Raw genomic sequence first — 21,373 nt, forward strand, 5'->3', positions numbered from 1 at the left:
AGTGTCTGTTTTCAACATGTTTGCTTCTATTAAAATTGATTTTCCCAGTCAATGTTGATTGTTATTTGGTATATTAATTAATAACTAAACCTTTTCAAATTATGGCACGGTGGATGACTGATTAGCACTGAGGATTGGGTTTCAGATTTGGCAAGATGGACTAGCGCAGCAGCTCTTTGCTCCCCAGTATGGCAATTGTTTGTGTGTTTGCTTGCTTGTGTTCCTGTGTTTTGCCAAGCAGAGTTTATATATAGCCAATAGGAGCTGATATTGTATGGATTCCAAGCCAGAGTAGATATCAGGGCTGACAACATCCCTGCGGACATTATGAGATCCTACAGCTCCTCGTGGATTGTTATTGGGATCCCAAGCAGCACCGTCGGCGTAGAGCGAGGAAGAAGAAGCAGGGCTGTCGGGTGGGCCTGCTAACCAAGCTGTGAAGACGGCCCCACAAACCACTGCTCCTAAGCATTTTTCTCTCAAACGGCAGAGCTATCATGAACAAAATGGACGATATGGAGCTGCTGCTTGTTGCAAATTACCAGTTCAGAGTCACAGAGATGTGGCTACACAGGGCAATGCCTGATGCTGCCATCCAGCTAGCAGGGCACATGCTACACTGGCAGGACAGCAATGAAGACTCTAGCAAGAGCACAGGTGGACGTCTCTATATGTACCTCCATAATAAGTGGTGCTCACAGCCCATTATTGACAGTTAATGCTCACCGGATATAGTCTTTGTCAGTGCGATACACCAGAGGTGATGAGGTAATCAAAGACAGGTGCTGTGAACAGAGAGAAAAGAGAAAGAGGATGCAGACATACCCTCCAGGCATCAAATGTGAAACTGATAGACAGAACATGACAATACTGTGAATAAACATTGTTTTTTTTTTCCTGGAACATCCATGAATTGATTTTTTTTTTCTCCAAAATTAACTTGAAATTATCATCCCCAAGAAGCTGTGATTATGTGATTTTTTTTTTCCAGGGGTTGTATTGCTATGTCTGAGATTTGAAAAGGTGAGACTCAATTATACTTTTGAACATCTGAAAGAACACTGCCTTTTGAACAGGGTTTATCGTTATAATTTTTGACTTTTTTTATTAAACATTCACTTATCTGATTTGAAGTAATGTTAATCAAAATTGGGCATTCTGTCATTGCTGTGGTTGTGGTTTTCCACATACTGTACACATGCAAAAATATTTTTTTTAATGTAGTTTAATTTCCATATGTTTTGTATGTATCAGTTTATGAGTAAAGAGCAAATGTGTGGTTGATTCCAAAATAATGATCTCTGATTTTAATATACTTATTTAGAAGAAACATCCAAGGGTCCTGTTAATGCGCTCATTGAAAATTGACAAAAGTAATACAAACTTAATCAAATATATTTGTTGTTTGTATTTGGTGATATTACTTTGAAAACGTCGTTGAGCTACAACCACCACCATTGCTATTACATTTTCCACACGGTAGTTGTAATTGTTACCAACCACATTATCAAAGTAATCTTCCCCACACTGGTAATTAGCTTGTAAATAAAACTGCAAAGGTAATGCTTTAAAAGCCCATGAAATGTAGTGTAATTTCTGAACTACTACTGACTCTCATTTTGGTTATATTTTCTTTCTCTAGATTAAATGAATATCAAAGCAAGTGTTTTTATGTTTCTCATTACCAGGATTTGCATTGTTCTGAAACATGGTTTCATGGTGGCATAAGAGAGGGTAGACTGATGGCGGAGCGACTGATTCATGACTACTGTACCGAGACAAGAGGAAGAGATGGCACTTTTTTGGTCCGACAGAGTTATACTGTTCCTACAGATATCACCCTCTCCTTCTGGTAAAGTTAATGCACACTCCATATCATCAGATACACTTAATCTATACTCCATAACTTGAGGAATATTGTGTTGTGATGAAATCCAACTTTTATTCACAGCTGAATTCTTCAAATGTAACAACTTTTATCATACTAGCCTTGATCTCAATCATACTGCTATTTGGACTATGACAAGGTTTGTCGGAGTTTGCCTTATATACACCACCAACTTGGATTACAAATTCAGTGGTGAATAATCAGTTCTGTGATGTAAGTTAATTTCACATTTGGACGTTTTAAGATAAAAACTCCCAGGATCATCACATATTCAGTATCTGTACAGTCTGTGGTTCAAGTAACGCCCCTTTATTAATTGTAATACAAATAAGCAGAATTTAAGCAGTCTACAATGAATATGTAAAAACAGTAAATTCGTCTTTAAACACAAACATTAAAGGTCTACCTTCTTTTCCTTTCGGCTTGTCCTGATTAGGGGTCGCCAGAGCGTGCCATCTTTTTCCATCTAAGCCTATCTCGTGCATCTTCCTCACTAAGACCCAGTCTTCAGTCACCCAGTCACTAGAGACCTTCCGCCCGCTGTTCCAACCTGCTTGGACCAGTTTCTTCACTTCTTTACCACACTCACCATTGCTCATATTGTTGACCCCAAATATTTGAAGTCGTCCACCTTTGCTATCTCTTCTCCCTGGAGCTTCACTCATCCCCCACCGCCCCTCTCATTCATGCACATATATTCTGTTTTACTTCAACTAATCTTCATCCCTCTCCTTTCCACTGCTTGCCTCCATCTTTCTAATTGTTCCTTCACCTGCTCCCTGCTTTCACTGCAGATCACAATATCTCCTGCGAACATCATGTTCCAAGGGGAATCCAGTCTAAATTAAAGGTCTACCAACATTACCATATCCTGTACGTTGTAAAATCGATATTGTTATGAAAATTGCATATAATATTATTCACTTCAATGTCTATACGAAAAAAAAATGAGCGGAGAGCATGTCATTCATGCGCAAAGTCTCACTCGACATCCCAGTGGTAGCCATATTGCCTGCGACATTTACAGCTGTCACACTGAGACAGCCGCCATTGAGAAGATGCTGTGCCACATGCTATGGGAGATGAACAACAGGGATTTTCAGATTTCTCCGATGCCCCTTCTGACATGGAATCTCTTTTCGAAGAAGAGAACATCTCACAATTGGGTGAAGTGACCGGGGCAATAATACTCTATCGTTTCGAGCCATATTTAGATGATGTGCGGATCACTTCTAACTAACAACAGACTCCCCAACAGTATGTATGAGAGTATGTAGCATACTCAAGAGGACCCATGCCGGGCGAAGTAACTGGCCGGTGTGGGGCAGAGCTCCTTTCTCCTCCCGCATGCGTCCCAACAACCTCCCCGCCCGATCCACCTCTGCAGCGGCGATGAACACTATCATCAATTATAAAACACTGACTGCATTATATTACTGTATAGGTTCTATTCGTCACTCGGAGACTTCTGCTGGAGCCACTGTGAGGGTACTAGAATGTTTAATGAACATTACAGCATTTATACTTTGCATACTTGAAACAAAAATTACAACAGTACAAGGGTCTAGCTAAACATTAACAATAAAATAACATATTTATTGTAGTATAGAAAGTCACAAACAAAGCAAATGCGTGATGCCTTCTCGTGTAGAGCACTGAACATCAGTAACGCAATGTGACATCACTTCCATTGTGCCACTGTTACATAACTTCCATGTTGCCGATGTGACATCACTTCTGTTTCGGCATTATGGCGCCCCCTCTTCGACAAGAGGAACTTTTGCTCACAAGGAGAATGTGGGATGTGTCTCTCTCACCATCTCCAGCCCGTTCTGGCCACATCGCCACGAATCCTCTTTTTTAAATTTCCTTAGGTTGCTTCGAATAATAATAAACTCAACAAACGTGATAAATTAAGTAACCTTGAGTCGTTAAACAAAGCAACTGTAAGCATACAAAGCAAACGCGAGTCAATGTAACCATAATAAGCATAGCAAAAGAGCATTAAAACCAAAACAAGAGCAAATATGAAATAACTTTATGTACAATTAATCCATTTAATCCAATATCCTGTATAAGGACATAGCCCCATCAACACAATTGCTAAATTCAACAGCTTCTAGCATATTGTCGCACACTTTTGAAATTTTTCAAAACAACCTCTCCTTACGGAAAAGCCTCATCCTTGATGTGGTGAATCCCTCATTGGAGCTTGAGGTTCATCATCACACACTTTGCTTCCCTATTAAAAGTTATTGAAGCGGTTTTACAGATATTTACCACATCATTGTTTATGTAGCGTGCCGCTGATTCATTCACGTCATAATGGTGCCACAAAAGCGTAACTTCTACTGTCTTTGATCATATCCAAAAGTTTTACTTTTTTGCCAATCGTCATCATGTTCCTCATTGTCACCGGGCCGTTTTTCTGCAATTCGCTTTCCACAAAGCGAAGGAAGCTCCCATTTCGAACCATCGTCTTATTTCACAAATTCATCTTGGGTGGTTCGGGGGCAGCTTTAACATCAATCACAGCGCTTTGGAGGCATTGTGAACTAGAGATGTTGTCATGCACACACTCTAACAATGTAAAAAATGGCGGAGCGAGTGGGAGGAGGGAAGGAAAGAGAGTTGCTGCGTGGGTTTTTGATGATGCGCAACCAATCAGCTCTAAAAAGCCGATATGGTTTTTTTTTTTTTTTGCTTCTTAAAGTATTATAGTTTTTCTTTGTTTTTGAGGGTGGTGTGGTGGGGGGGTGCACTGAAGCCACAATAGTTGAAGGGCGAAGTAGAGAGGGATTGCTGTATCTCCTGGAGCCATCCACACAGTTTGTGGATTACTGCCTCCAGCACCCCGATCCCATATTTTGGCACCAGTATCGCTTTCACTCTTCATATTTTGTCTAGTGCTTCCTTCACTTCATGGTATTCCCCCAGCATTCCTCCACTGTTTTCTGACATTTGTTCAGGATGTTAGGCTGCTTGGCCATCCCTAAATTTTCAGTCAGGATATGAAAGTCTCTCAGGATATTGACTTGGTTTATTCTCACCCAATTTTGGTGGTTTCTGCGATCTTGATTATGGGACCTTCACTGCATAAGTATGTTCCGCTACTTTCTTTCTGCTACCTGGTTATGACACTTTATTAATACCTTGGCACCCAGCATCTTTCATCCTGCTCTGATTTGCTGCACTCTCTTTAAAGCTTCTTTGCAGAGCCTGCACCTGGGATCCTGTCTGATGTAATAGACTCCTGCTTCAATTGATCTTGTGTTGAGAGGAGGTGTTGCACCAATTCAACTCGACTTAACTATCATGCAAAGACTGTTCGAGCCAAACATTGATTAACTACTAATAGCATGTTTTTGTAATTTGCATTGAGAACATAAATGCTTGGAAGGCAACCGGTGAGGATGGGGAAGGGTCTTCTCAGCAAATGAGGAGCAGTGCCTCTATAGAGCTCGTGCACCTACATCACTGGAATCACGTGAGTGGCTGTATTGCCGGTCTAGCAAAGCATTCTTCAATGCTAAGTCAGTTGGAGACGACATGAAAATATCTTATAGCACGACGCATAGAGTTTTGTCCGATACTGTTAAACATTTAGAAAGTGATAATAAATGAAGGTACGTGGAAAAAATAGAGACACTTGGCATAGAGGAGCCATATTTAATGCCGAAGTCGATGTTTTCCCCAATAAGAAAGTGGACTGTTAACCTGCTTGCGCTCGTCTTGGACAACTGTATCTACACATGTATCTGGTGAGTAAGTCGTCGAGATTTACACAGAAGAGTTTGAACACGTATAAAACTCTGAATGCATACAAATACTTCGTTGCTGGATCTGTTCTCAATCAAAAATAAATCCCACATAGCGATAGAGCCATTCCGATTTTTCCAATACCTATATTTAAATAAATGACCCCTTGTTTTACACAAACTCGCATTCATTAACTATGATTGGAAAAAATAAGACAGCGAGTCGGCTACTCGTACACAGAAGCACGTTGCTGCCACACGTTAAACTTTGGTAAACCACTCCGTGACTGACGTTTTTTTCAAAAATATGCATTGTTCTCAAATGAGTCCAACACGTATTAAAAAAAGAAAATAAACCACGGGGATAGGCTTCATCTCCTGTACATGGAAGGGTGTTGCGACCACACGTTATAACCTACGTAAAGCTCTTTGTGACAAACAGTTTATTCTCTTTTTAAAAACACATTGGAGTCATTTGAGAACATTGGATATTTAAAAAAAAAAAAAAAAAAAAGACTTGTCGGGGAGAAGTTTACCTAAGTTTAACGTGTGGCCGCAACATTTTTCATACGTTGGAGACGACTCCGTTGTCTTTTTTTAAAAAATACATATTGTTCTCAAATGAGCCAACTAATTGAACTAATTAAACTTTAATTGCAGAAATCCATCGATCTTTTCATCTGGTATTCTATAGAATGACCTCTTTGAATATCTGTCTCGTCTGTTGTAACAACCAACAGCACAACATGTCTCGGGCATTGTGAATCGTCTGCTCCGGTTCAGTGTCCCCCACACTATCGAGCAGCTCTTTTTGACCGGCAATATGGCGCCGTGAAAATGGTGACGTCATGTGCATGAGCTCTGTGTCTTAATGTTTAACTAAAAATGGGACTGGTTGGCAAGTCATCTGCTAAAGATGCAAGTATATTCTGAAAAATATTTTAAAAAGCACAATTTCCGTCTTTTATGCACGAAAGCACAAGTTCTGTCTTTTATGCACACCCGTTTGAAAAGGCTAATGCTCACATGAGCTGACTAGCTGCAAACGGTCACCACCAAACAAAAAGACACTTAAGGGGACAAGGAATTGTAGTTCCCAGCAAAGGAACACACCATTTCCATAGTTGTTAATTGGATTGATATCACACCCATGAATTAGTATTTTGTGTGGAAATTACACCTTTTTTTCTGGTCAGATGGAAGCACTGAATCAGAATCATAATCAGCTTTAATGGCCAAGTATCTAACAACATAAGGAATTTGACTCGAGCGGTTGGTGATGTGCTTGTACGACATTCATATTGAGTACTGAGAAGAAGAACAAACAAACAAGAACGGAGCACAATAGACATTAAATTAATAGAAAGCTGTTCCTTATAGGCGTCAGTTTTGCAAAGATGCAGAGTCTTCTAACATTTTGATCAGTTCATGTGTCAACCCCCCACATTATGTTAAGTTTATACAGAGTGCCCTTAGCCATTTGCGGTTGACCATTAGACCAGGACAATGACAACTGTCCAAAGGGAGCAGTTTAAATTGATGAATTGTCTAATACACAATTACAGTATCTATGACTAATACTAATACTGATTGGTCCTAGTTCGAGTGGCGTGCAAGTCTTCAAGGGTGGGTAGGGTAGTGCCGACAATCAGTTCAGCAGTTTTGATTGTTGGAGTTTGTCCTTTTTAGTGGCAGCCCCAAACTACACTCTGATGAAGGTACACAGGACTGATTGTATGAGCGTTGCGTAGAACTGTCTCAGCAGCTCTTGTGACAGGTCGTGCTTCCTCAGAAGCTGCAAGAAGTACATCCTTTGCTGGACTTTTTTTGAGGATGGAGTTGATGTTCATCTCCCACTTCAGGTCCTTTGAGACTGTAATTCCCAAGAACTTGAAGGTCTTAATGGTTGACATAAGACAGTTGGACAGCGTGAGGGGTAGCTGTGGTGAAGGATGGCCCCTGAAGTCCACAATCCTTTTTACAGCATTTACAGTGTTCAACGCCAGGATATGTTGGCCATACCAAAGTGCCAGTCTCGCCACTTCTTCTCGATGCACAGATTCATCGCCATGTTTGATGAGCCTGATGACTGTGGTGTCATCTGTGAACTTCAGGAATTTGACAGCCGGGTGCATTGAGGTGCAGTTGTTTGTGTAGAGAGAAGAGCAGGAAGGAGAGGACACAACCTTGGGGTGCCCCCGTGCCAATAGTGTGCATGGTTGAGGTGGTGTCCCCCAGCTTTACCTGCTGTTTCCTGGAATTTGAAGATCCACGAGCAGAAGGCAGGCAAGACGCTGAGCTGGAGAAGATTGTGTTCGGTGTAATTTTAGAATAATGAAATCCTCTTGGTCAAACGAGCAAAATATATCAAAGCAGTTGTATTGCATTTAAGACAATTTAATCACACACAATTCAATACAATACAATATCAAACTAACACAAAATAGAGGTAGAATGGCAGTATAGTTACGCGTCACCACAGTCCAAATGAATGTCCCTGTCGTCGAATGTTATTTCCAGCAATGGAGTAATGAATTCAGAAATGTCAAAAAGATGGGTGGCTGAAGGCTAGGTGGCGAAAGACAGATAAATCATGAGTCGTAAAAAGCAGCGGGCGGTTGTAAGGAGCCCAGTCTAAAAACCATCTCGTCCTTATATAGGCACTTCTTGAACGTTCTATAAAGGTCCACATCAGATGTGATAAACATTGTACGTAAGAAAGAAAAATAAAGAATAAAGCGTAACTACAGACACATAACACTCTCTCAAGTGTATGTCAAGACCCCAATGCGCTTTTTTTCTAATATTATACAGTTTTTATGCTTAATACGGATCTTAAATCCGTCATCAAGGAAACATTTTTATTTTTCGATTATTTGCAACAAATGATCGCACATATCAACATACATATATATCACATACATTTATGTATCAGCCGGAAAAGGACGAAAATGTCGTGGAAAAAGCTGATCAGGGGCGGGACGTAGGACGTGACAACAACATGGATCTCGTAGGAATACAACAGCGATCTGTTGTGGTGTTTGAACTGGGCTGTAATCGTCGGCACTGCTCCGGGTTTTAACAATTTTTTACATTTAAAACCCATCTAAGACATTAGTCCACTAGTAAAAGAGTTCGGGGTAAAATGTTCACTGCATATGGTAGACGGCTGACCGTGTTTGGAAAAATTAGCTCTCTTCATTTGCACAATTCTGACCCACTGCCTTCTGAGGCTTGGGTCTTTGGGAAAATGATGTAAACTATGACCAGTATAATTTTAATTGCTGCAAAACTGTACAACACACGTCTTCACCATTTTTACGGATTGGTTTCAGCATACAATCACTGAGGAATTCTCAAAACCAATGGGTTTTTCTTCAGCGTGAATAGAAAAGACTCCCAGCTTATTGTCGTTCCAAAACAGTGCATCCCAGATTTTATCATTTCAGAAGTCCGCCCACCAAATGAGTTGTTTTGCAGGTAAGAGAAACTAGGTCAAAGTTTGCAGACTTTAATTCATAAACACTTATATTTTAGGGTAAAAACATCGAACAGGTTATGTATTTTATGGAACAGTTAAACAAATATTTTCGTTGAGGTAAGATAATTTTCGTTAGAAATTAGACATTACATACACTATAAGTAAAAGAAAGTTACAAATAAACTTTCTGATGTTAAATAACTCAATGAGCAATGCTTCAAACATGTTGAAACATACAAATACAGATACAGAAATACAGAAAAATACAATACTGTAAAGATGCAGCATCAAATACTCAGCAGTTTTACACTCTGGAAAGTGCCTCAGCGCAAACATTTTCTTTACCTGTAATGTGGTTGATGACAATTTTGAACCCTTGCAAAGTCAAACTCCACCTCATAAGTCTTTGATCTTTGTTCCTCATTTTGTGAAGAAAAGTAAAGGGATTGTGATCAATAAAGACTTCAATGGGAAAAGTGGTTCTACCTGGTACACCTCAAAATGCAGCAAAGCTAACAAAAGACCCAGAATTTCCTTTTCAAGGGTTGATTAATTTATTTGGTGCTTATCAAACTTTTTGGAAAAGTAACGCACTGGATGGTTAAGACCTGAGTCATTTTCTTGCATCAGGACACCACCTGCACCTACCTCACTTGCATCAATTTGTAATTCAAATGCTTTTTCAAAACTGTAGGTACCTGCAACACTGGATAATTATGTATGTATGTAAGTATGGCTTTGGCTTTTTCAAATGCAGCTTGACAACTGCTATCCCATCGAAATCTAACCCTCTTCACCAAAAGGTTAGTAAGTGGAGATACAACATCAGAGACATTTTGGCAAAATTTCCTATAATAGCCTGCCATACTGGCACAGTGGAGCAGCTGGAAAGCATTGGCCTCACAGTTCTGAGGTCCCGGGTTCTGTGTGGAGTTTGCGTGTTCTCCCAATGCCTGTGTGAGTTTTCTCCAGGCACTCTGATTTCCTCCCACATCCCAAAAATATGCATTAATTGGGGAGTCTAGATTGCCCCTAGGTGTGATTGCGAGTGTGGCTGTTTATCTTGATGTGCCCTGTGAGTGGCTGGCAACCACTTCAGGGTGTACCCTGCCTCCTGTCCGTTGACAGCTGGGATAGGCTCCAGCACTCCCGTAACCCTCGTGAGGATGAGCGGATAAAAAAATGGCTGGATGAATAGCCTGCCATACCCAAGAATCTCCTGAATTGTCTCTTACTGGGAAATGTCAACTTTAGCACTAACTGGTTGTACCAGGCCCTGCCCTACAACATGCCCTAAAAATACAACCTGCGCCTTTCCAAACTCATTCTTCACAAGATTGACATCAGTTACCCTGTCGACAGTCTCTTGAAGAATTCTCTTCAGGCGATCGTTCGATTCCATGGTGAAAACGATGACATCATCCATGTAGGCTTTGTCACCTTCCAGTCACGTTGTTGACGAGCCTTTGGAACGTTGCTTGGGCAATCTTCAAGCCAAACGGCATAACTTTGTATTGATACAGACCATCGGGTATTGCGAATGCCACAATCTTCTCAGCAAGATCTGTGAGCGGCACCTGCCAAAAGCCCTTCAAAAGGTCAAACTTATGTATTTAGCTTGACCAATGTCATCAATGAAATCATCCACTCTCGGTAGAGGGTAGGAGTCAGTTCGTGAGAGTGCACTGACAGTTGTCATGTCAGTGCAGCAGCACCAGCCACCACCACTCTTTGGCACAAGATCACAAGGTGAACTCCATAGACTGTCACTGGGTTCAATAATGTCATTGTCCAGCATGTACTTCATCTCTTTCCAACGAATTTCACTTTGTACAGGATTCATTTTATATGGGTGTTGTTGGACAGGCATAGCATTACCAACATCTGTATCATGACTAACCATACAGTATCTGTGTGGCCAGGCACATCAGGAAATAGATGAGAGGACTCAAAAATTAGAACTGACATTTCAGCTTTCTGTTCAGCAGACAAATGTGTCGGTTTGTGCACAAATAATCTGCTTTCTAGACAAAAGGTGATCACTACTCAATAAATTGTCAGACTTATAAGTGAGGCATGAAGATCCCCTTTGAAGATAAACCATCAGCCTCAGCGGCAAAAGAATGAACCATATATGTATCTGACAAATCCTAAATGGAATCATTTGGCAAAGAAGTCTTTGAAGAAATTTATTTTGACATCAAACGAGTCACTGCACAATACTGAAAAATACCTGGAAAGTCACACTCCAACTTCTCTGTACTGACTGAAAACTCTGGAGAAACAGTGATAATAGGGTCAGTGCCAACTTGAGCGCCCATAAGATTGTTCCCGATCAACAAATCAACACTCGGAACTGGAGGAGAGACAACTTTGATGGTGTCAGAAACATGACATGTTAATCTTTTGCTGTCTGAAGATCTGCCCTCACGTCCCTTTCATGGATGTTAAACAGTGGAGATGGAGAGGTTGCACTTATTCAAATAAATCAAATCAAAAGCCTTTAACGTCATTATATGCTGTGCATACAACGAAAATGAGTCCTTCTCCACAAGGTGCATCTGTGAATAAAAGAGAAGAAAAATAGAAGAACATCTTGGGTAAAAACAACAGATAAAATACATCAAGGCACAGTTATTGGTTAAATAAATAAATAAATAAAATAAATGCACATAGTGTATTTTTTTTCAGTCTTAAGATCCCTGTCCAGGCTTTGGTAAATTATTAAAACCAAGGGAAGCAAATGTGCAATTGCATAATATTATATTATGGTATTGTTATGTTCAGTGGTTTTGAGTTCAAGGAGTTAATGGCTCTGGGGAAAAAGCTGTGTTTGGATTTGGTTGTCCGTGTTTTGTGAGACCTGTATCACCTGCCAGAGGGCAGCAGGTTAAACAGGTGGTTACCAGGATGTGTAGAGTCCTTTCCAATATTAGTGGCTCTGCTATGAACACGGGAGTTGGCAATGTCCTCTAGGGATGGCAGACAGCAGCCAGTCATCTTCTCGGCACGGTTGATGACTCTTTGCAGAACTTTCCTGTCCGCTGCTGTACATCCAGCAAACCACACTGTAATGCAGTATGTGAGGATGCTCACCACGATAGTTCTGTAGAAAGCCTGTATTAGCTTAGCTTCCAAGTTGTTCTTCCTGAGCACTGTCAGGAAGTGTAGTCGCTGCTGGACTTTTTCACCACTGTGGTGGTATTCACAGTCCAGGTAAGTTTGGCTGTGATGTAGACTCGCAGATATCTGAAGGAGTGGACTCTCTCCACACACTCCCCAATGATGACCAGTGCAACTGGGTCGACGCCGCACTTCCGGAAGTCCAGGATGATTTCATTTGTCTTTGTGGGGTTCAGTGTGAGGTTGTTTGCAGAACACCACTTTGACTTTCCAATCTCGTCTCTGTAGAATGACTCATCTCCTTTTGTGATGATCCTGATCACAGCGGTATAATCAGCAAACTTGATAATGGAGTTGCTGGGATGGACTGGTATGCAGTCAAATGTGGACAGCAGAGGTACAGAGTACAGCAGAGGGATCAGTTCACAGACCTTGGGGGGATCCGGTGCTGAGTGTGATTGAGGAAGAGAGGTATGGGCCATGTTTGACAGACAGTAGACGGTTTGTGAGGAAGTCTTTAATTCAGCAGCAGATGGAAGGAGATTATCCGAGAAGGGAGACTTTGTCAACCAAAATGCCTGGGATGATGACATTAAAGGCTGAGCTGTAGTCGATGAAAAGAATCCTGACGTAATTCCTTTGGCGTTCCAGGTGGCTCAGTGCAGTGTGGAGAGCTATTCCGATACCACCCGTTTCCTCTAGAGGCAAACTGGTAGGGGTCGAGTGAGGGAGGGAGTGAGCCCCTTATGTGGCGTGCAACTAGCTCTCAAAGCACTTAATGATCAATGATCACAGGTGTGAGTGCAGCAGGCCTGTAATCATTTAGTCTGTCAAAGGCTTATTTTTTTGGGATGGGGATGATTGTTGCAGATTTACGGCAGGAACGAATGGATGATTGTTCCAGGGAGCTGTTGATGATTTTTGGGAAAACACCCATTAGCTGATCAGCATAGGCCTGTTGTTGAAGTGTATGGTGGTGCGACTTGGTGAGTATATGGAGTGAAAGTGTCGTTTTCAAATCTGCATAAAAAGCTGTTTCGTTCGTCGGCTAGTACACTATTGTTTTATACTGGGGGGGATTGTCACCTGTAATTCATGAGCGATTGTAATCCGTGCCAGACTGAAAGTTAATGTTAATTTCTTTAGTCAACTGGTTTCTAGTGGCATTGTAGAGGGCCCTATCCCCACTACGATATGCAACCTCTTTAACCTGGCGGAGTTGCCCAAGTCTGGCTGTAAACCACGGCTTGTTGTTATTGAACGTGCAAAGTTCTTGCTGGTACACACACCTCCTCTAAGAAACTGACATACACAGTAACAATATGCATGAATTTATCTTGGCTGCTTGCTGTATTTTCAAAGACACTCCAGTCTGTACAATCAAAGCAGCTTTGAAGTTCTAATTTTGCTTCATTGGTCCACTTTTTAACTGATTCTACCGAAGGCTTTGCGCACTTAAGTACTTGCCTGTATGTACGTATTAAGTGGATTAAGCAGTGAGCAGACGAGCCTAGGGGAACGCAGGGAATTGCGTGATATGCGTGTTTAATTGCAGTATAAAAGTGGTCTTGAGTGGTATTTTCCCTCGTCAGACATTTTACTTGCTGCTTATATTTAGGGGGTTCATGGTTAAGTTTAACCGTGTTAAAATCTCCTAGGATAATGAGGTGTGATTGCGGGTGTTTTTCCTCAGTCACATTTACCTGCTCGGCTGTGTCATGCTAACTTGGGGTGGAATATCAACACCTACAAGAATGAAAGAGGCAAATTCGCACGGCGAGTAAAACTGCTTACAGTTCAAGAATGACTCCAACTTAATTGGGACCAGGACCACCCGTGAAAAGTGAACTGTGAAGTAGGGAAGATGCGTTTATGTGGACACCAGAACATTGAAAATACATAAACAGTATTTGTACTTTGCACATTTGAGACAAAAAGAGGTATTTAGTTAAATCTCTAAGTATAAAACAGTATTATAAATCTAGAATATTAAATATAAAACACTCACTGTATTATATTACTGTATAGTTACCATTCCTCACACAGAGACTTCTGCCTTGATGCGCTTGGGATGTAGCTTTGAGATGGGGAATTGTTTGTTTGTGTGTGTTAGTACCAGGATGTTTAAAAAATGTCAACAGTACAGTATTGATATTTTGCATATTTGAGACAAAAAATACAGCAGTACGAGTGTCTAGTTAAACAATAATAAAACAATACCATTTTTATTGCAGTACAGAATTAACATTCTTCACTCAGACTTCTGCTGAAGGCACTGGTGATGTAACTTTGAGAGGATGTTTTGTTGTTTTTTGTGTGGATACCAGAATGTTTAAACTATGTCAACAGTACAGACGCCTGATGTCTTCTGTAGAGTGCAGAATGTTCATAATGCATTGTGATGTTCCTTCTGTCACACCGTTGTGACGTCCCATCCATCTCACCGTTGTGATGTCCCATCCATCTCACCGTTGTGATGTCCTCTCTGTTGCACCAATGTTTCTTTCTTCCTTGCATCACATTGTTTAAGCACATATAGCATCAAGCATTAAAAGCAAAATGCGACCAAATGTGAGATAACTTTATGTACAATTAATCCAATCAATCCAACATTGCTGATGGTGTAACTGATTTTTTTTAATTTTTGAGAAAAACATGGTGTTGTCTTTTTTTCCCTTCTGCTTCAAAATTCCCCTGTGCAAGACCATCAACACAAATTCTAAATTCGACTGCTCGACCATATTGTCGTCGATGTCTTGTGCAATTTCTTCGTCCACATAATAAGCAGCATCGTTGTCGCCAAAGGAAGCCTCACCATACAGAGGCACGGTTCTGAGGCCATAACGCTCTTGAAATTTTTCAACCCAACCTTTGCTTGCCAAAAAGCGTCGTCTTCGAGGGGGTGAATACCTCCTTGCACCTTTAGGTTCGTCAGCACGTTCTTCAGCCTCTTCATCATCGTCACCGGCTGTTTTTCTGCAATCCGCTTTCCACAAAGCCAATGCAGCTTCCATTCGAACAATCCTCTTATTTCGTGGAGTCAGCACACATTTCGCTTTCTTATTAAAAGCTATTGAAGAAGTTTTACAGATGTTTACCCCATCCTTCTTTATGCAGCGCATGGCTGATTGAGTCACGCAATAATGGCGTGCCACAAAAGCGTAACTTCTGCCATCTTTGATCAAATCCAAAAGGTTTACTTTTTCACCGATCATCATCATCTTCCTCTTCATCATCATCACGAGGCTGTTTTTATGAAATCTGGTGTCCACGAAGCAAATGCAGCTTCCTTTTCGAACAATCTGTTTATTTCGTGGAATCACCACACATTTCGTGTCCTTCTTAAAAGTTATTGAAGTGGTTTTACGGATGTTTACCGCATCCTTCGCTGATTCATTCACGCCATCATGATGCGCCACAAAAGTGTATCCTCTGGCGTTTTGATTATATCCAAAAGTTTTACTTTTTTGCTCATCGTCATCATCTTCCTCTCCTTCTTGGGCGTTTTGGAAGAAGCTTTCGCATCAGCACAGCGCTTTGGTAGCATTGTGTCAACAGCATAGAAAATGGTAGAAAGGAAGGACAAGGGAAAGGGTGGAACGGCAGTTGCTGGGTAGGGCTTCGTTGATGTGTAGCCAATCAGCTCACAAGATAAATACACACATGCTCTTTTGGTCAATGTCGCGCCATGCACCTATCACCCACCTTGTATCAATGCGTCTTCCCCCAATAGTGTATGCCGATCTGGCTGTTTTTTGTTTATTTTTCGGAGGGGGTGAAAAAAAAAACGCAAAGCACAGAAGGCACAAAAATTAAAGCGTGAAGTAGCGAGGGAACACTGTACATGTTAGTGGGTTTATTCTCTTGAACCTTATTTAATTAAATCAAAAACAATTGCTAATTTGATTGTAGAAGATTCTCATTAGTGGCTGTACCAAACAGGTAGGATGTGACATAGAGGTATTCTGAAAACCGCTAGACAAAAAAGTTCTCTGCATCCCAGACAGAGAGAGTTATGATTGGTGTAGATTGTAATGGACATGTTGGTGAAGGAAACAGGAGATGAAGAAGTGATGTGTAAGTTCAGCATCCAGGGAAGGAACTTGAAGCTCCACTGTTATACCAGTCCCCAAAAAACCTGCAGTGTCAGGTCTTGACTACGGGTCTGTTGCCTTGACATCTGTGGTCATGAAGTCCTTTGAATGCCTTGTGCTGGACCACCTCAACAGCATCACAGGTCCCCAGATAGACCCACTCCAGTTTGCCTATAGAACTAACTGGTCTGCGGATGATGCCGTCAACGTGGGTCTGCACTTCATCCTTGAACATCTACAGCGTGGGTACCTATACGAGGATCCTGTTTGTGGACTTCAAGTTCTGCGTTTAACACCATCATCCCTCAACTCCTCTCCTCCAAACATATCCTGCTCAGCGTCTTCCCTGCCATCTCCCAGTGGATCTACAACTTCCTGACAGGCAGGACACAGCAGGTAAGGGTGGGGGACACCACCTCATCCACGCACACCATCAGAACCGGGGCACCCAAGGTTGTGTCCTCTCCCTTCTGCTCTTCTCACTCTACACAAATGGTTGCACCTCAAGACATCTGACTGTCAAACTCCTGAAGTTCACAGATGACACCACCTGTCATTGGCTTCATCAAAGACAGCGACGAGTCTGTGTATCGACAGGAAGTGGCAAGACTGGCGCTTTGGTGTCAAAAGCTGTAGAGATGATTGTGGACTTCAGGAGGCATCCTTCACCATATCTGCCTCTGGCGCTGTCCAACTGTCTTGTGTCAACTGTCAAGACCTTCAAGTTCTTGGGAATTACAGTTTCAGAGGACCTGAAATGGGAGACGGACATCAACTCCATCCTCAAAAATGCCCAGCAAAGGATGCAATTCTTGCAGGTTCTGAGGAAGCACGGTCTGTCACAAGAGTTGCTGATTATCGGTTATCCAATCAGTAGTACTGTGTACCTCCATCACAGTGTGGTTTGGGGCCACCACAAAAAAGAACAAACTCTGACTGCAACGGAAAATCAAAATCAATTAAAACAAATCAATCAAACTGATTGTCGGCACCACTCTACGCACTATTGAAGACTTGCACGCAACTCGAACTAGGTCCAGATTGGGCAGGATCCTTTCGGACCCGCCACATCCTGGCCACGAGCTCTTCCAGCTCCTTCCGTCGTGAAAGCACGACCTATCAATGCTAGTCAAAATCAGCAGGCATTCGAACAACATTTTTGCTCTGGCAATTAACTTGTTAAATTGTTGATCAGCGAACCTACTGTTTTCTGCCTTGTGCCATTGTTGGGACACACACTCACATCCTGCTGGTCAAATTAGTTTTAGTAATATATTTTGTAGACTATCGCATGATTCATCACTTTAAACTCCTCCCAATGCACAATTGTCATTGCACTGGTCTATAACGGGAACTGCGAAAAGGTAAAGCAACTCTGTATAAGCTTAACACAATGTGGGACGTTGACACACTCTTATCGCTTTCCTGTTCTAAATGAAGAAGACTTTACGTCTTGCCCATCTTCGACTTAAAAGGAATAGTTCCTATGAACAGAAATGTCTGTTATTCTTTGGTTCTTGTTAATTTGTTGTTCTTTATTCTGAATGTCATACCAGAGCAGCGCCGACTGCCGGAGAAAAAGTCCTTCTGTGTTTTTACACACTTGGCCAATAAAGCTGATTCTGATTCTGAAATGATAGATGCTGGTAGACTTTACAAGAAGATTGGAAATGGGGATAGTGAACACTTTTCACCAGAATTGGCAGTAACATAAAGTGACCTACAAAAGCGGAGGTAAAAGCACGCAAGTGGATTACATCTTGTGCAAACAATGTAATCTGAAGGAGATTAATTACTTTGAGGTAATGGAGTGTTGCTAAACAGCATAGTCGTGTGTAATGGTGGGGAGGAAGATTAAGAGGACAAAGGCAGGAGAGAACCATGTGGTTGAAGCTGTGAAAGTAAGAATGTTTTGCAATTATTCACATAGAGATGAGACAGGCTCTCGGTGGACAGGAGGATCTTCTAGAAAACTGACCCAATTCAGCCAAGGTGATCAGAGAGACAGGGAGTAGAGTACATTGTGTACCTTACGGTATGAAAGGTGAGAAGGAGAATTGGTGGTGGAACCTCAAAGTGCAAGAAATAATACAATGAAAGAGGTTAGCTGAGAAGGCGTGGGACACTGAGGAGAGGAGGAAGGAATACAGTGGTACCTCTACTTATGAAATTAATCCATCCCAGAAGTAGTTTCATGACGTGAAACCTTCGTAAGTAGAAACACATTTTACCTGTAAATAGCCTAATTCTTAACAAGCCCCTGACCCCCTGCTGCCAAAAATAAGCATTCAAAGTGTACATACTGTAAAGGAAAAAAAAAAGTTCATTTACTTTTGGCGTTGAGCAACGCTACAAAGAGAAGGGTGAGGTCTTATGGGGAGGAGGCTCACACAACTTCCACAAAAATTATTTTCCTGAAGTACCAATCCAAGGATCTTTGCCTTGGACGCCTTTTAATCATGTTGCAGAAATGTGCAAGGCAAACGTCATCGAAGTGAGCGATTACCCGACTAGTTAACACATTTTCTGGATGGTTCTTTTGAATAAATTCGGAAATGTCATGGCGGAAATGTCATGGAATTCTGTCAACGCGTCACTCTATCGCCATTTTTTTCCTTTTGTATTCTGAATTTTTTTCGTAGAAACAAAAATTCGTAACCTGAATCTTTCGTTAGTTGTGACTTTCGCAAGTAGAGGAACCATTGTACAAGAAAATCTGACGGCGAATAGAGGTGGAAGTGACAAAGGACAAGGGTATTTGACACTTATGCTTGGTTGTACGCTTAAGAAGAGAAAAAGATCAAAACAGGTTGGCTAGATAGAGGGCTATAGATGGAGGATGAAGGATGTGTAGCAGGTTAGGGTAATTAAGTATCGAGATGGAAACGTGTTTACTGTTACCAGTGGTGTGCTGGATAGATGTACTGAGTTGATGAATGAGGAAAACAATAGATGGAAAAACAAAAGAGGTGAGTGTGGTGGACCAGGACGTGATTATTAAGGGGAATTGGTGAGTTTTTTTGACCCGGTTGTTCAACAAAATTTGATTGTAAAATTCTCTGACAACTGGCCGAACTGTGGATGACTGATTAGAGCCTCTGCCTCACCATTCTGAAGACCAAGATTCAAACCCTGGCCCAACCTGTGTGGAGTTTGCATGTTCTCCTCATGCCTGCTTGGGTTTTCTCTGGGTACTTTAGTTTCCTCCCACATTCCAAAAGCATGCATGGTAGGTAGGTTGCAGACTCTAAATTGCCCATTAGTGTTAACATGAGTGTGAATGGTTGTTTGTTTATATGTGCTCTGTGATTGGCTGGCAACCAGTTCAGGTTGTAACCTACCACCTGTCCGAAGATAGCTGGGACAGGCTCCACCACTTTCACAACCCTTGTAAGGATAAGCGAGAAAATTGATGGATGGATGAAATTCTCTGAATTTTTGTCTAATTTCTCCACTTTCTTCCTTTTTTAGTCCTTTCTCAAAGCAGACGTTACCTTTGTGTTTAACGCATAACAACACATTCTATGGACATTTTACCTTTTAGAAAAATGATGGACAATTTTCCCGGCAAGTGTCCAGTCTTCCATATTTTAAAACCCTATAGCCCACCAAAACCTTAAATAAAACAACTCTGGTCAACATGTCTTTATTTGCAAAGTATGACTAAAAAACACACAAGCAATTTGTCTCCGTACGAGAGTTGGAGTCACTCTAGTACGACAACAGACAAACATTAAAGAAACACTTTTGAGACATAAAAAAATAAGAACACAGTACGGAGTCACTGAACAATCAATGGTTAGGAGTAATGTGGTAATGCCAGTACATTTGTTTTGACTATTTTTCAAATGATGCATTATATCGCAATTTAAAGCAGTTTGAAATGACTAGTAGTGCAATGATCTGATGCAGTGTAAATCGTGCACATACTTCTCAAGCACATGAGTGGCCTGTGTTGGTCAACAACAGATATGCAAATACTGCAGACTGGCGATACTACTACAGTGACTCCACAAGTCATATATCATTGGCCCAACAGAGGTGTGACAACAATCTCAAAGTGAAATTGGCACCATGTTACAATTGAATTTTAAGTTCAACTTTTAAGAAGTTAATGGCGAGATGGAAAAAGCTTGTCATCGGTTAGGTTCCATAATTTTCCAAACAATGTTACATAAATATGTGGAAAATAGTGAGTGGTTTTGTTTTTTACATTCAAATAGCGATCGAGCAAGCAAGCAAGATAATATACTCCGCTCCGCCCCTCTTTTCACCCAAGTGTCCAAGACACGTGGCTACAAGTCGGATGACACGACAACAATGTCTATCTATCTATCTATCTATCTATCTATCTATCTATCTATCTATCTATCTATCTATCTATCTATCTGCATACACTACATACATAGCATTGTTCCCTGTGTTGGATTGTAGAGAGAATCAGAATCAACACACAAGGAATTTGCATGGTGAAGTTCTATCTCAGTGGCACAGTGTGTTGGCCTCATAGTTCTGAGGAGCGGTGTTCAAACCCCGGCCCCGCCTGTGCGGAGTTTGCATGTTCTCCCCATGCCTGCGTAGATTTTCTCCGGGCACTCCGGTTTCTTCCCACATCCCCAAAACATCCAATCATTAAACACTCTAAATTGCCCATAGGTCTGAATGTGAGTGTGACTGTTGTCTGTCTCTGGGTGCCATGTGATTGGCTAGCAACCAGTTCAGGGTGCACCCTGCCTCCGGCCCATTGACTGCTGGGATAGACTCTGCGGCCCTTATGAGGATAACCGGCTAAGAAAATGGATGGTTAGATGGATTTTCAACAGTACAAGTTAAATCTTTGTTTATTAAAACCTCGTGTTGCACAGTAACATTTTTATTGCAGTACGTACGTAATTAAAATTCCTCACTTGGAGAATCTTCTGCTTTAGGCGCTGGTGGTGTAACTGAGGTTTTTATCTTTGAGAAAAACGTGGCGAAGGGGAGTTATCTTTGTTTTCTATTCTGCTTCAAAATTCCTCTGTACATGGAC

The 21,373-nt window shown here is 41.4% G+C and overlaps 1 protein-coding gene across 14 annotated transcripts in view; it reads left to right on the forward strand.

Annotated features, from left to right (window-relative positions):
- The window catches only part of plcg2 (phospholipase C, gamma 2), a 177,289-nt gene that overhangs the window by 102,016 nt on the left and 53,900 nt on the right, over window positions 1-21,373 (forward strand). For all 14 annotated transcript variants that reach the window (XM_061822290.1, XM_061822287.1, XM_061822284.1 and 11 more), the window contains one exon: window positions 1,689-1,852. In XM_061822290.1, coding sequence (XP_061678274.1) covers window positions 1,689-1,852 — 164 coding nt within the window. The remainder of the gene's footprint in view (window positions 1-1,688; window positions 1,853-21,373) is intronic.

This window comes from Syngnathoides biaculeatus, chromosome 6, assembly GCF_019802595.1.
Source record: "Syngnathoides biaculeatus isolate LvHL_M chromosome 6, ASM1980259v1, whole genome shotgun sequence".
In the NCBI taxonomy this organism is placed as follows: Eukaryota; Metazoa; Chordata; class Actinopteri; order Syngnathiformes; family Syngnathidae; genus Syngnathoides; species Syngnathoides biaculeatus.